General features: G+C 35.6%; 1 protein-coding gene across 1 annotated transcript; it reads left to right on the forward strand.

Annotated features, from left to right (window-relative positions):
- On the forward strand, window positions 1–13,677 carry LOC136812423 (adhesion G-protein coupled receptor G4-like). The gene is made up of 18 exons (XM_067068918.1): window positions 1–101; window positions 926–984; window positions 1,194–2,087; window positions 2,406–2,702; window positions 3,189–3,286; window positions 4,625–4,686; window positions 5,094–5,287; window positions 5,537–5,811; window positions 6,575–6,822; window positions 7,309–7,469; window positions 7,816–8,007; window positions 8,775–8,933; window positions 9,824–10,043; window positions 10,482–10,663; window positions 11,381–11,464; window positions 11,909–11,975; window positions 12,345–12,565; window positions 13,000–13,677. The coding sequence occupies exons 2-18, from the start codon at window positions 936–938 to the stop codon at window positions 13,452–13,454; spliced, it is 3,858 nt and encodes a 1,285-aa protein (XP_066925019.1). The 5' UTR covers window positions 1–101; window positions 926–935; the 3' UTR covers window positions 13,455–13,677.
- The last annotated feature ends 1,128 nt before the right edge of the window (window positions 13,678–14,805 follow it).

Consider the following 14,805-nt stretch of genomic DNA (forward strand, 5'->3'; position numbering starts at 1 on the left):
AGTCATATTTGGACCAGAAAAATGTAATTTTGAATTTGTGACTTAGGCATTGGAATTAAAAATGATGATAAAAATATGAGTACAGATGTCGTTCAAATTACGTAAGTATGGATTAGGGCCCATGACGTAATGCAATGGGACCTATCCCTGTTTTTTTTTCGGGGGTCCTGGTTTTATTTCATAAAGAACGTACATTTAATTGACAATAAGACCACGTTTGCACGTAACGGTTCCGTTCCGCTCCGAAATGAAATGAAGTCATTCTATTGGTTAATTTCAATTTTTACGTGAGTTCTAACAAATAGAATGGTTTCATTTCGTTTAGAGCGAACATGGTCTTAGCCTGACCCCAAGCTAAAGTTTTATGTTTTAAATTCAACTAATCATATCTTCGCTTCATTTATTTTGTTGCGACTTAACAGTAATCCAAATACTTTTTTTTTCCAGTCAATTTTAGGGATTATTTTCCAATCCAGACTATTGAGCTAGACAATTCACACCAACTTAAGCCCTTAAAGGTGGGTTTTTCACTTAATTAACTCGTTTTTTTTTTCGTTGCAATTATTATGAAGATGTACTTGAACTTTTATAAGTTTGATTTCTACACGACTTTTTATAGGAATATCAAAATATTTAAAGTTAAAAGATGTTCCTATCCTTTTGAGTTTTATGCCTATGAATTTTCTTAAAAGTTTCTTAATTTTTTGTGATTGTTCTTGTTCGATTTCCTAAGACATCGGGCGTTTTAAGAGTCTGCAAAGCCTTTAAATGTCTTTAATACGTTCTTAGTATTTTAGCCGAAATGGAAGCATAAGTTCATTATATAATATGTTCTTATACACAAAAATCGTATTTTTACCTACCAACCCTGAATTAAAATCAAAGATTATAATATCTAATGAAATCGTTTCATTTAACATTTTAGCTTATGAAAGATGTGTGGCAGATTGCTTCTTTGTTTGTCTATTATATCAATTTTGCTCGGTAAGAATTTTTCTTCTTTATTTAAAAATACTTGTTGATTCTCAGCAATATTCTTGAATCTAGAACCGAAAGAATAATTTAAAGTTATTATTTCACGTGGAAGATTAACTTCAAAATATAGTTCCATGCATGCTTCCTTTTATATAGAAATCCCGACCCAATATCAAGTAGTTAGAGTCCAGTGGTTATTAATAATTTTACACTTTTAGGTTGTGCACAGGGTAACAATACGATCCACAACCGGACGATAACCAACAACTTACCAACAAAATATAACATTCTCTGGTTCGATGAGCTCATCCCATTATTACCAGCAGATCAAAAACCAACAAAATGGAGTGTCACCAGTATGGAATATCAGAATCCTCAAAAAACAATGAAAACCGTATCAGCAAGGAATCTACAATGTTCAAATAAACAGACACAACAACTTTTATGCATCGACCAAAACTTAAATTATATTCAAACGTCACCGAAATTTAACCAACAAACAGCAATTAACGGTTCTTTAATCATTGTTAAGTTTGAAATTGAAACTGTGCCAAAAAGTGGAATCTATATCAACCCCCCTGTTACCAGGAAACTGGAAGTTCATTTCACGATAGCCACACCCTGTTTAGCCGTTCAACATCTGAACAATATACAGTGTCTTCCAGAATTTAAATCTCTATCTGCCACAGATTATAAACCAGAGATACAAACGATTTTCTTCAAAATTCAGGTCTTAAAACACGCTGGTGAATCCATCGTCCTGGATACGTTAACCATTAGAAACGTTGGACATAAATCCATCCCCTTCAACTTTACAATTTACCATCTGGACAAGATTTTCTACACCTCAAAAGTCATTACTTCTTTAGAGTCTAACGTCAATCTCAATACTTTTGTACAAAGCAGTCCTACTGAATTTGCAGTCAAAATCTATCCTGATATCTCCCAGTTTTATATTTCCTTGTTCAAGTATTATAACGTGCAAGATTTTTGTCAGAAACCCTACTGCTACACCAAATCACAACAACTACGTTTAGCCTCTGAAGAATGTACAATTGATGTTGGAACACAGGCTAGTCGTCTTCTCCAAGAACGATATCAAAGTTGTCATGGTAAGAAAGCTCCTCCAGTCTAGTTAATTATGAGAATCTTTCTAAAATCCTCAAAAAATTGTATTCAATTTATCTGTTTGGTCTTTATTTCCGGACGTCTTTCTAAATCACCACTTAAGAGATGGGCCCTTAAAAGGTTCATGTACCGCAGACTCCAATGAAAAATCGAATGATTATCTAAAGTCTGTCCCTATCGTCCGTATGTCCGTATCTAAGATATGTCTCGGAGACAAAAACCTTTTTTTTCCCCGTTGCAGATTTTATTGAGACAGACACTGATGGCAAGTTAAGATAAAATTTCTGCCAATCTTTGTTTAGATACCTCATCCAAGTTGACCCATACTCTCAAACCAGGTGGCGATCTATACCTAGTATCGATTTCATTACTGAAAACCTCTTACACTATTCAATGCAATTATCCGGACACTTTTCTCCCGTATTCCGTATCCATCGAATACCGGACAAGCCTTGGTTCTTATAAACGTCTTTCGGACAGCAAGAAAATCTTCTCAACAACGAGTTATGACTCCTTTGCAATGCATCGATGTCGTGTTCAGTTCCCCAAAACGAACCTAGACACTATTTACTCAGAACCGTTTCTACTGAGTTTGAAAGGTATGAGTCTCTTTCAGTCAAACCTCTATATCTCCTTAACTCGAACAAGTCTTCTCGCCCCTTCAGTTAACAATGCCATATAAACCTTACTCGAAATTTCCTGAAGTCGAACAAATTTGTGTTCCCCTTGCGTGTTCGAGTTATGAGACACAACTGTATATACATCTTCTTAATGGTTTTCATTCTGTGTTTACGTTTTATAACCTCAACCTAAATTATTCCAAGTTTCTTAAGTTTTATAACCTCAACCTAAAAAACTGCATGGAAGGGTATTCGAAAGAGTTGTAGTTTTCGAATATGTTTTCGTAGTTTTCGAATATGATGCTAGATAAGTCTGAAATTATTACACTAAAAGGTGCGCAAATAGATATAACATTTGTATCACTTAGCCATGGTTGACTCGATCTCTTCGACAGGGGGTAATTTAAACTACTGTTTTTGTCAGAATTATCTCTTACGGCTCATAAAATTATTTTGATTTTCCAGATGTCTTTAAAGGCTTTCTCAGGGTGAGGATCAAAGTGGCGGACTTACCCAAAGGAAGCACTATGAAGATATTCACTGAACAAAACATACTTCAACACGTAAGATATCTCACTCTTTGTTTTTACATTTTGTCTTTGTGCCAGCCTTACTTTACAGTAAAATTTCATCGAATCTTTCTTTAATTGGAACTTTTCTCCAGTCCCCGTCAACAAGAAACCCTCTCAAAATACTTTCTATAAATCGAATCTCTCTGTAGTTCGAATTGATAAAATTTCACGTTTGAGCTCGAATAAAACAGCCGTAATGACGGCTGCAAACTCCGGTAATTGTCATTGGTCAGCCTTTTTATAATATATCTAACATAAAACTTAATACTAGTAAGTGCGAGTGCGAGTGCGAGTGCAAACACAAACCAAATCGAGAAATCAAATCCGGAAAGATCGGGAAATCGAACCCGACTATCGTGATTGATTGATTGGATTTACGCACAATTACAAATGAAAAACACTAATTTTAAGTAACTCCTTAAACGGAGTTTAATTAGCGAGAATCAACTATAAAACGATAGAACACTCGGCTACGCTGTGCAATACACGGGTTTCGAATTAAATTTTTGCTTAGCTTTAGCTTTGATCCCATGTAAATTTGCACGAAAAATACCAAGTAAACAGAACGAAAATTGGCCGTGTATCAAGCAATTTTAGCTCATTTTTCCATTTTGACAGACTTTATGGGTCATTATGAAAACAAAAAACATTAAAATAAAAAGTCAATCGTTTAATCATATTTCTTTTATTGAATTTAAAATAGAAAAACATCTTTTGAATGAACACCTGGCTTTCAAAAGAGAAGAAAGGAAATCTATCAACCTTTTATAAGGCATTTCCCCTTATCGCTCCTTTTATTTACTTGATTTTTTCTCTCGCGCCAGATTTAATTCGAAACCCGTGTATTGTCTGCAAATGTCTCTCTGCTCAATGATCAGAAATCGGAGAATGTAATCAAAGTTAATGATGGAAATCAACAACGCCCTTCTTTGCCTTTTGTTAGAGATAGCATACACGCTTTTTTTTATAAGAATATACTTTATAAGAATTGAATCTTCCGACTGTAGTTAGAAAAGCAAATTAAACCATTGGTTTTGTTTTTAAATAAGGGTGATAATGTTTGCTTACTCATCAATTTTAATTCACAAGCTTTTTCACATTGAATTGACACGGATGTGGAGCAAGATTGGTCAGAAAGAGGAAAAGAAAAACATTTTTTTGCTTATATAAGCATAATATAACAATAGGCAGACACTGTCCTGATATGAAATATGTGTCTGATATGAAACGGAAATACTTATGTAAAAACAAAACCTTTAATTTAATTATTAACTTATGAGAGCAATCTTAAAAATATCGAAATTGCTATATTTCTTGTTCTTGCTTTAGATTACGCGGCTATACACTAATGTCAACTTGCTGAATATTCAAATCAAATATACGGATAGCCGGTAAGTGCGTCCTTTTAATACACTTAGTGGATTGATGTTTAGTCTATATGCTTTGAAAGGTGTATAAATTTTCATCATACATTATTTGTAAAGACGTTTTTATGTATACCGAGCTTATTGTGCTAAATTTGCAATTTATGAGCTTTATCAGTCGGGTTGAGAGAGAAAGAGATGAACTTCAAGCCTAAAAATGTTCTTAACATGTTCTTATTTTGCGAGTAATTTGATCCACATTTCTAAGACATTGCGTGTTTTAGAATGTTCTTAACTTCTTCTTAATATTTTGCGGTCATCTAAGCCTTAAGTTCTTATTTAGTTTGTTCTTATTAATAAACGTATAAAGAACCATTTTAATAACTAGTTTACTAGTCTATGTATAATTTAACTATTCGGCAATTATTTTTCAGAATTCAACAGCTGTCAGGCACTGGTTATAACTATTATGTCATTGACATGGTGTTGTTATTGACAAAAGCCACAGCTGAGCTTCAAAACATGTCTTATGTTGATTGGGTGAAGGATCTTGAACAGAAATTATCCAATGCTAAAAAAGATCAGACGTTTAACCAGCATCTTTATGGATGGGAGATCAGAACGCCGTGTAAGTTTCTGAACAAAGTAATAAATATGTATGTATGAGCTCTAGAAAACTTTTGTTGATTCTTTTCTTATTGTACAGAAAAAAGCCCAACCCTACATTTCTGAGTATAACAAAGAAACTGAATGTCAGAATCCATTTGAAACAGTGAGCTAAATTTTGAATATACGTAAATGGTTATATTCAAATACAATAACTTTTCAAGATTATTTTCCTTACTTTTTCCAAGCTTGATTTCCTTCTTTTTTATAGTCACGTGTCGTGCAGTCATAGAGGAATACCATGGCAAATCATATCGATGGCCTTTGACAGGTACTGATCAGAGCATCACCATCATGTGCCCAACAAGCAACAAAGGGAGCGCTGTAGCATCATGTATTCTTGATAAAGATAAAGAATATGGAAGATTCACATCTTTTGATTACAAGGGTTGTGTGGCCGACTTGGCGAGCACTATCACACCATTACTTACAGAGCAAACACCACAATCTCAAAATTGGACAGAAATCTTGGAAGTTTTGGTTAAGGTTTGCTGGTTACAGTTTTTGTGTATATAGTGGAATCCCTTTAACTCGAACCTCTATAACTTGTATTTCTCCTTAACTCGAACAAGTTTTCTAGTCTCTTCTGTTAACAATGCCTCATAAACTTCACTCCGTAACTCGAAATTTCTTTAACTTGAACAAGTTTATGTTCCTCGTATGTGTTCGAGTAAGGGGGACTCCACTGTATGATATTATTTTAGTTTGTGGGAAGCTAAATGTCACGAGAACATTGTCAGTTTGCTGGTTACAGCTTTGTGTATACGGTGGAATCTCTTTAACTCGAACCTCTACAACTCGAATGTCTCCTTAACTCGAACAAGTTTTATGATCCCTTCAGTTAACAATGTCTCATAAACCTTACTCCATTATTCGAAATTTCTTTAACTTGAACAAATTTGTATTCTATGTGCGTGTTCGAGTTATGGAGACTCTACTGTACTAGTGACTTCAATTTTGTCTGTAATTTATAGATTTCATTTACTTAACCATAATGCAGTGGTAGAGCATCCGGCTACGATGCGCAAGGTCATGGGTTCAACCCAAGCTATCATACTTAGTGCAAAAATGGTACTTGATAACTCTCTGCTTGATGCTCAGCAATTAAATGAAGGATCAAGGGTAAGTGGAGCAAGAGTGGCGCCCTCCCCTACCTTTCGAGTATATAGCTATCGAAAGAGAAGCCTCCGACTGCGGTCGAGATTGAGAAACAAGATAGTTTTAAAATTCTCCCTCCTTCTATTTTCAGAAAAATATGACGATCGAAAATGCAAATGAAACCATGACAACAGTTGTCAAAAGAAGTGCACAAACTGGAGGCCCTCCTACTGGACCCTATGAAATCAACCACGTCGTTACTCTATCGGAGATGTTCTTACCTTTCATCCCCAGAATCGCCAATAGTGAGAACTTGGTCTTTGAAGTAATTGATCTTTTGTTAGGGGAACCACGAACTCTATTGGAACAAAGTCAAGAAATGTTTGGCACTTCAGAAAGGTATATTGACTGCCAGACACATTGCACTTTTTTGGAATTCTTACAAATTCATTGATATGAATAATATTGACATAAGAGTTGAACTTTCTGATGAACGGAGCAGGCCATATCAAGGACAGCATTCATTATCCTATGATAGGAAAATCACTATGCTTATCTGACTCTTCCAACTCGCCCTCGTGTAATTATACTCGATCGAATCGGGAGAGCAGTGCATCCTCGCATGGTCAAACCTGGCAAGTATAGGAACCACACCACAGAGTCGGTCAAATTTCCAAACACCCTTGTGTCAGAGCATGATACCAAATTTTCTTCGCATGACATGGGTTGACATTGGTGAAGGTACATTAAGTTGCCAAGTGAACCACAGCACCGAGTGGGAATCGAACCCAGACCTCCTGCGGAGTACAAGACTGACAACCACTACACTACTGCGTCCATAATATTTTTGTGTTGTTTTTTCTAATCTTCTTCCCTCGAATTTAGATTGGTCGATCTAATTGGCTCGTTAGGTGAAACAGTATCTACCAATCAATATCTTCGACAATCGTCAGCCAATCAGATTTCGTTTAATCGGACGAACTTTGCTTTGATTGGTCAATCCATAAACGTGTCACATCCACCAAATGAGATGATATTCACTACAGGTTTGTTTCCTGAAGAGTCTAAATTTCTGAGCTAATATTCTTTTCAATGATACCCAACTTTAAAATCTTTATACACGACAGAACCTATACGTGGGCTTTAAATGAAACAGGGCTTATTTATTATCATGTAGGGAAGGGCGTCTCCAAGTAGATGCCCATTTGAAGCCAATCGGTCGGTCAATCCAAGTCTATCACCATGCTTTCCTAACCTGCCTGGAAGTGCTTGGGATTCGAACACAGTCCATATTAGTGCAAGTCTATTATCGAAGCCTCACACTTACTTTTATCTGAAATAATTTCTTATACTTATTAGTCTTTTTAAAAGTTTTCTCTCGTACGAAATCAGGTTTAGAGGACAACTTGGTGACAATGCAACGTTCAAATGGCCAACTTGGTGAAAATAGTATCGCATCGATTGATCTTCCTCGTGAAGTCTTCTCAAAGATGGTACTGGACAGAGGGTTCGAAGAAGTGACCTTGGTCAGTGTTGGTTATCGTGAAAGTAAATTGTTCTCCAGGCTTAACAAATCTAATCAAGGTTTGTTAGTATTCAAGGGTTTTGCTCACAGATTTATAAATTGCGAAGGGTTAGATGTCGTGCTTTAAGCCATCACAGGCAAAAAAAATTTAATATCGGAAAAATATTGTTGCTATTGTTTTCGAAAGCCCGCAAAGCTTCTATTGTAATGTCACGTGACCTAGGTAGGATTTCCTACCTAACCTTGGGCACTTTTCAGCCGAAGCACGACATCTAGCCCTTCGGGCTTTATAAATCTATGGTTTTGCTTTGTTTTTGTAACACTGGCGAATGACAAACTATTTCTGTGGATACAGAACCGGCGGATTCTTAATCTCATAATCGTTCTATTGTGCGCATACTGCTCTAAAGGGATATGGCGAATGTGATGATCTAACTTGGTTGTTCACCCAAAACGTTCAAAAATGGGTTTCTTTTTTAGTTGAAAGCGAAAGCGACTCGGTCATAACGTTTATGTTTACACATTAGCACTTGATTTTAGTGCAATTCTTTTGTTTTCGCCAATCACCGTGCTCAAAAAAAGTTCATTCAGTAATCATCCCAATTCTCGATGAAAAAAGATGAAAGCGGCCCACCAACCTGCGCAAGGTTTCTTTCGGAGCAATGGCATTTAGAGTGAATACGTGCCATACGATGAGTAATCAAAATCCACTCGGAAGTCGGAATTTTTATTATCTTTGGCTGGCGAAGTTCGTCATACCTAAGTTCTGTCTTATTAGTTATTACTTTCCTAAAATCTAAAATCTATGGTTGTTTTCCATTGTTAGATTTCCATATCAATAGTTGTGTAATGTCTGCAGAGTTCCGGCATCAAAAGATCGACCGGTTACAAGTTCCGGTCATTCTGAAATTCCGGACATCCAAAATGGATATGATCGATGGGAGCAAACACCTTGTTTGTTCTTTTTGGAATGAGACAACGCAGAGTAAGAACACTTTTTTTATAAGAACTTTTTTATAAGAACACGTTTTTATAAGAATACGTTTTTATAAGAACACTTTTTTATAAGAACACTTTTTTTATAAGAACACTTTTTTATAAGAATACGTTTTTATAAGAACACTTTTTTATAAGAACACTTTTTTATAAGAATACTTTTTTATAAGAACACGTTTTTATAAGAACACTCTTCTATAAGAACACCTTTTTATAAGAATACCTTTTTATATGAACACTTTTTTTGTCTGAACCAGTACAAATTTTGGCTGAAGTTCGGCTCTTCATATGTTTTCAACATTTATAGGCTGATGATCGTCTCTGGTGTGAAATAGTCTGTAATGTTTTTGATTTTTTAGAGAAAAATAAATTTTGAACATTTATAGGCTTCAAATGATCTTAAATTATTCTTAGTATGCTTGTTTTATTTACTTATCAGCTGCCAGGGGCTTTAAAACTTAGATATTCGAGGCGTTAAATATTCTTATAATGGCTAGCTTTTTAACCTAGAGTTATAATTTTTTTTCACGCCCTGCTCAACCCTCAGGACACTAACAATGTTTTCCACTATCCAATCCAATGTTAGTTTTGGCCATCATTTCATTACCCAGGGGGGGATACACTCGATTCAAAAGCGACCGCACGTGCGATCCAAAATTAGGCCTTTGAAATCAAGAGATGCAAAAGATGGTCAGATTTTCCAACTTTTATACCCTTAGAATGCAATTTTTCTCATCTTTGATCGTGTCGACCCTTAGACAGTGCACTTAAGGAAGCCTGGAAAAGTACTCTTAAGGGCCGTACGTAAGTCATTTACCTTGAGTGCCTCCCCGGATTCATTACATAGCAATTAAAGGCATCCTCTATTCATTTTAATAGGATGGTCAAACAATGGCATGTCCAGTGAAGCATCACAAACTCGGGACAAGAATTTCACCACCTGCCAATCGACCCACTTGACAAATTTTGCTGTCTTTTTAAGAGGTTCAAAACCCATAGAAGAAGAGCATGAAACAGCCTTGACTTACATCAGTTACATTGGTCTGGGAATCTCTGTCTGTGGTGATCTATTAACGATATTGACTTTCGCTATTTTCCCGTAAGATTCTACTTTCATTTATCTTTAAATCAGTCAATACATTATTTAGCGAAGAGAAACTTTATGATTTTTGAAAAAGTTGTTTCTCCAATGAGAAACTGAGGTGTAAGCTATAACCAAGACAACTTAGGCAGCACACTATTTCTTAGTTTCATTCATGTTAAGTCAGACGTTTAAAAAAAACATTCAATATTTTTCAAGGGTTTGAATGTGGTTAATTTTTTGAGTTTTAAGCCTAAAAATGTTCTTAAGATGTTCTCATTTTCACTATTTTGTGTATATTTTTGCCCATTTTCCTTAAAAATTGAACGTTTTAGAGTCCTCAAAGCCTTAAAATGTTTTTGACTTGCTCTTAATATTTTGGTCATCGAAGCCGTTTTACTTATATAGTTTGGACTTATAAAAAAACGTTTAAATCCCCTTCTGATCTACCCACAGGACGCTTCGTGAAAATGCTCAGCCCAAGATTCTGATCAACTTGTGTCTAGCCTTGATATTGATGTCAGTCACATTCGTCTACAGCGGATTCAGGCTAACAGACGACCCAACAGAGTGTAAAGGAATAGCTTTTCTAATGCAATATTTCTTGTTGACTGTTTTCTCTTGGAGTTTGGTTGAAGGTATTATTTTAACCATTCTTTGGAATTCCTATATTGTCACTATACCTTAACCCTTCAAACCCGAGTGCCGTGTATACACGTTCCAGATTACGGCTATAACTCCTAACCACTACTTTTAAAAGGCCATTAACCGAATGTTTTTAGAAAGACTATAAAAATACCTTTCTAATGGTACCAGAACCATTGCCTAACTCTCACGTAACAGGCTTTTATACTAGTTAGAAATTTTGAGTAATGCATATTGTGGCTATATTTTCTAGCAACCATCACAGCATTCTCCATAAAATTTTATATATCGACCACCCCCTTGTTTTTAAAACACATGTTTTCACAGTAGATTTTAAGTAATTCATTGGGTCATTCCATATTATACCCATACAGGTTTGGACGAACATTTCAGGGGGGTTATTCCAGAAGAATTTTCAGGGGTCTAATCTAAAAAGAGTGTTTTTTCATTTTTCAGGAGTTAGAAAATTTTATGATTTTAAAATTTCTATTTTGTAAAAGACTGATTCTAGTTCGTTCACCGTCACTTTAAGGTATAAAAGATATTTTCCAAGGGTTCTTTACAAATTTTGCCATATTCCAGGGGTATCCACACACTTCTAGGAATCTTTTTTTTGACTTAAAAAGGTTTGTCCATGACCTGTATGGAAATTTAATGGAATGGCCCATTACTTCGCTCCTTCGTTCTTTATTGATTCATCTTCATTTCAGCGTTTCACACCTCACGTGGAATTATATCACCACTCAAAGTCAAGATCAACAGTTTCTTATGGAAAACATCACTCGTCGCCTGGGGTGAGTATAGTCAAAAGAAATATAACAGTATCGTTATTGTTTCAATAAATGTGGGAAAATATATATGTACAGAGTTTACAGCCGCGAGGGCGGTTTCCGGGCGGTAGAGTGGCAGTAAATTTATTCCGCCTCCAAACTATTATATCCTTTAGTGAACTTGTGTAGACGATAGGGTCGTTTGTTATAGATTGCACGTTCTTTTACAAAGAAAGTTAAAGATTTTTGAATATTCGGATATTCTTAATTTTTTGACTTTTAAGCCCATGTTACAATATTATTTCCTATTTTGTGAGTATTTTTTCGTCCATTTTCCAAAGAAATTGGGTGATTTGGAGTCTGCAAAGCCTTAAAATGTTTTAACTCGTACTTAATATTTTGGCTGTCGAAGTCTTATCTTTTTATAAAGTTGGTTCTTAAAGAATAACCACGTATTCTTCTCTTCAGGAACACCCTTGATATACACTGGCATCATGTTCACTATTTTCTATGAGCAATATGGCATTGGTCAAATGTAAGACAAATTTACACTAATTAGTACAGTCTCTAATTCGAACCTCTACTATTCGAATCTTTCTTTAATTCGAACTAAAATGAAGTGAATACAGTAGTTGGTGGATTCCAACACACTAGCAATGTGGAGATGATCTCTCCCAATTCACTGTCTCTGTCCAGTCAGTAGACAAGAATTCTCTTCCAGCTCTACTGAGTGGCAATTCCACATGGACCCGTAGCTCAATGGTAGAGCAAATGCCCGCGAATGGCATGGTTGTGAGTTTTAGTCTCGCCGGATCCGTTGGTTTGCCACTGAACTTAAAATCATGATTTCGTCTTTTCCAGATTTTTGTCATGTGTGATTATCAAAATGAGTTTTTTTTTTCAGGTGTTTTATGGAGCCTTCACTTGCTCTTTACATTGGTATCATCTTACCTGTGTGCTTAGCTCTCTTCATTAATGTGGTTGCTTTATGCTTCATCATGCGCGCGCTGACAAAGAAGAAAGCCATCAAGCGGAACATGTCAAAGGAGGAGAGAAACCAAGCGCTCCACCGCCTTCGAATCATCTTGATTTTCTGTTGCATCTTTAGTTTAACATGGCTGACAGGTGATTTTCTAATTTTGTTAAGTCAGTCAACTCTCTCTAATTCGAACCTCTCCTATACGAATCTTTCTATAATTCGATATAAAAATATTGGTCCCCTCAGTAAGAATTTAGTATAAGATATTTTTTCTGTAATTTCTCTAATTCGAAGAAAATTTTTGGCCCCTTGAAGATCGAATTAGAGAGAGCCAACTGCACAATGTAGGTTATCTTTCAACAAAAATTTATAGCGAAAAAGTATCTTTTGGGTAGAGACTTTGTATCTCTAGTTCACTATCTTTGATTGTGTTATGATGCTGTTCAAATGAGTATTATGCGCTTATACAACAATTGCACAACAATTTATTTTCCTGCAGTATTTCATATATTGTTTTACATTTTAGGTGTCCCCATTGTAAGGATATTACACATTCATAACTTCTCGCCTTACATTTTAGGCATCCCCATGTTATTCACCAGCGACATATTATTCCAATACGCATTTTGTATTATCAACTCATTACAAGGATGTTACATATTCATTACATATTGTTTGCGAAACAAAACAGTTCTAAAGTATTGGAAGATGTTCTTAAGCGGGAAAAGTATTCGACAAATTCAAATTGATATCAAACATACATCTTACCAACTAAACACGAAATCGCAACACCGTAAAATCAGTAATATGACATCCACGCAATCAAACCGCTTTAGTCAGCTCCAGTTAACCCCTCAATCGAACAGGATAAGTACCGCGACACCAAACGGCCGAAAAATCAGTACTATTCTGCCGCCGTGCAGCCAGTCCCCACCGAATCGAAAAATCAGTGATATTTCAGTTTTCATGAGCTCTTCACCACCGCATCGCAAAATTAGTCACTTGAACTCTGGGCCTTATCATATCACCCCTTGAGAAAAATGTAAAAGTCTATCGAAGTCTTAAAGAAAGACCACCATTAGACAGTATTTATCAAAAACATTAAAAAAATTGGAAACTGATTTGCTAAAGAGAAACGACTTTAAGACGGAGAAATTAAATGAATTAGAATCTAAACCCAAATGCATTATCTCATTTAGCTCAAAACTGAAAATGTAGTATGGTTACTTAAATTACTTTTGATCAAGATATTCTCCCTAAAAACAACAATTGCGTTATAATTGTCAACTATGTCATCTTTTGATCGTTTAAATGAATATTGACTTCATAACCAGTAGCGCGTCTGGTCGACCGAAATTGGGGCAAATTGGGGAAAATTTGGATTTAGGATATGTTTGCAAAAATTATGCGAGCGAAGGGAATACTAAAATCTTTGAGTTATTTTTTTCTTTTTGGCGGAAACCTACTAATTCTAAGGTGTCTTTCGGCGCCCCCAATAAATCGGCCGCTTGAGGGGTAGTCGCCACCCCCTTCTGCAACCATGCTATTATTCCCAATATCTCTCCACTGATTCAAAGTCTGTTAGTGTTGACATTAGACTAAGCTATAGTCTAAAACAAATCACTATCTAAGAAGTAAGTCCCAAATCCAAGAAAATTCACAAACAGGTTTTTTTGCCAGAAGGAATTTACAATCGGTAGAGTTTGCAATTCTTCGAAACTCTACCGCCGATTTTTTTACCGTCTGCCGCGATAAAGTCTGTTAACTCCGCGCGTATTATATTTCCCCGCTTTTACTATCAATGTAACGGGTGATAACATCGTTCATGTTGACATTCTATGTGATTTTATTCTATGTTTTCCTTATTATCACAGTTTTTTGATTTCCTCATTTATCCTTGATATTCACCATCTTTTTGTTCGATGACCTGACCATAAATGGATCAATACTCTTATGTAATCGTTAATTGTTGATATTCTAAAATCGGTTATTTCTTGATTCTTGTATAATCTTATAAGAACATCAAGAAATGACTTTGCTCATTAAAGTCGACTATTGATTCTATATCTTACAAGAACATCAGAACTAACTTTCCTCAGTACATAACGACGTTATCTCACGTACTTTTCTTTAGAGATTAGACCCTTTGTAAGGCTCATTTTCATTTTCAGATAGCCAAGCTTTTATCTGTGTCATTTCATCTATATGTTACTATTTCGTTATGATTTGAAATGATGGTGGACATAGACTTAGATGCACTTGCACTAAATTATTTGAGTGTGCTATTGTGCTTACTCCTAGGTATGTTCGTGCTTTTTGAATCATATTATTTTGTTTTGCAGTGCCACTAAACAACAAGACCACCTAACCCCACTCCCGTAGCACT

This window comes from Clytia hemisphaerica, unplaced genomic scaffold (assembly GCF_902728285.1).
Source record: "Clytia hemisphaerica strain Z4C2 unplaced genomic scaffold, Clytia hemisphaerica genome assembly, whole genome shotgun sequence".
NCBI classification, from domain to species: domain Eukaryota; kingdom Metazoa; phylum Cnidaria; class Hydrozoa; order Leptothecata; family Clytiidae; genus Clytia; species Clytia hemisphaerica.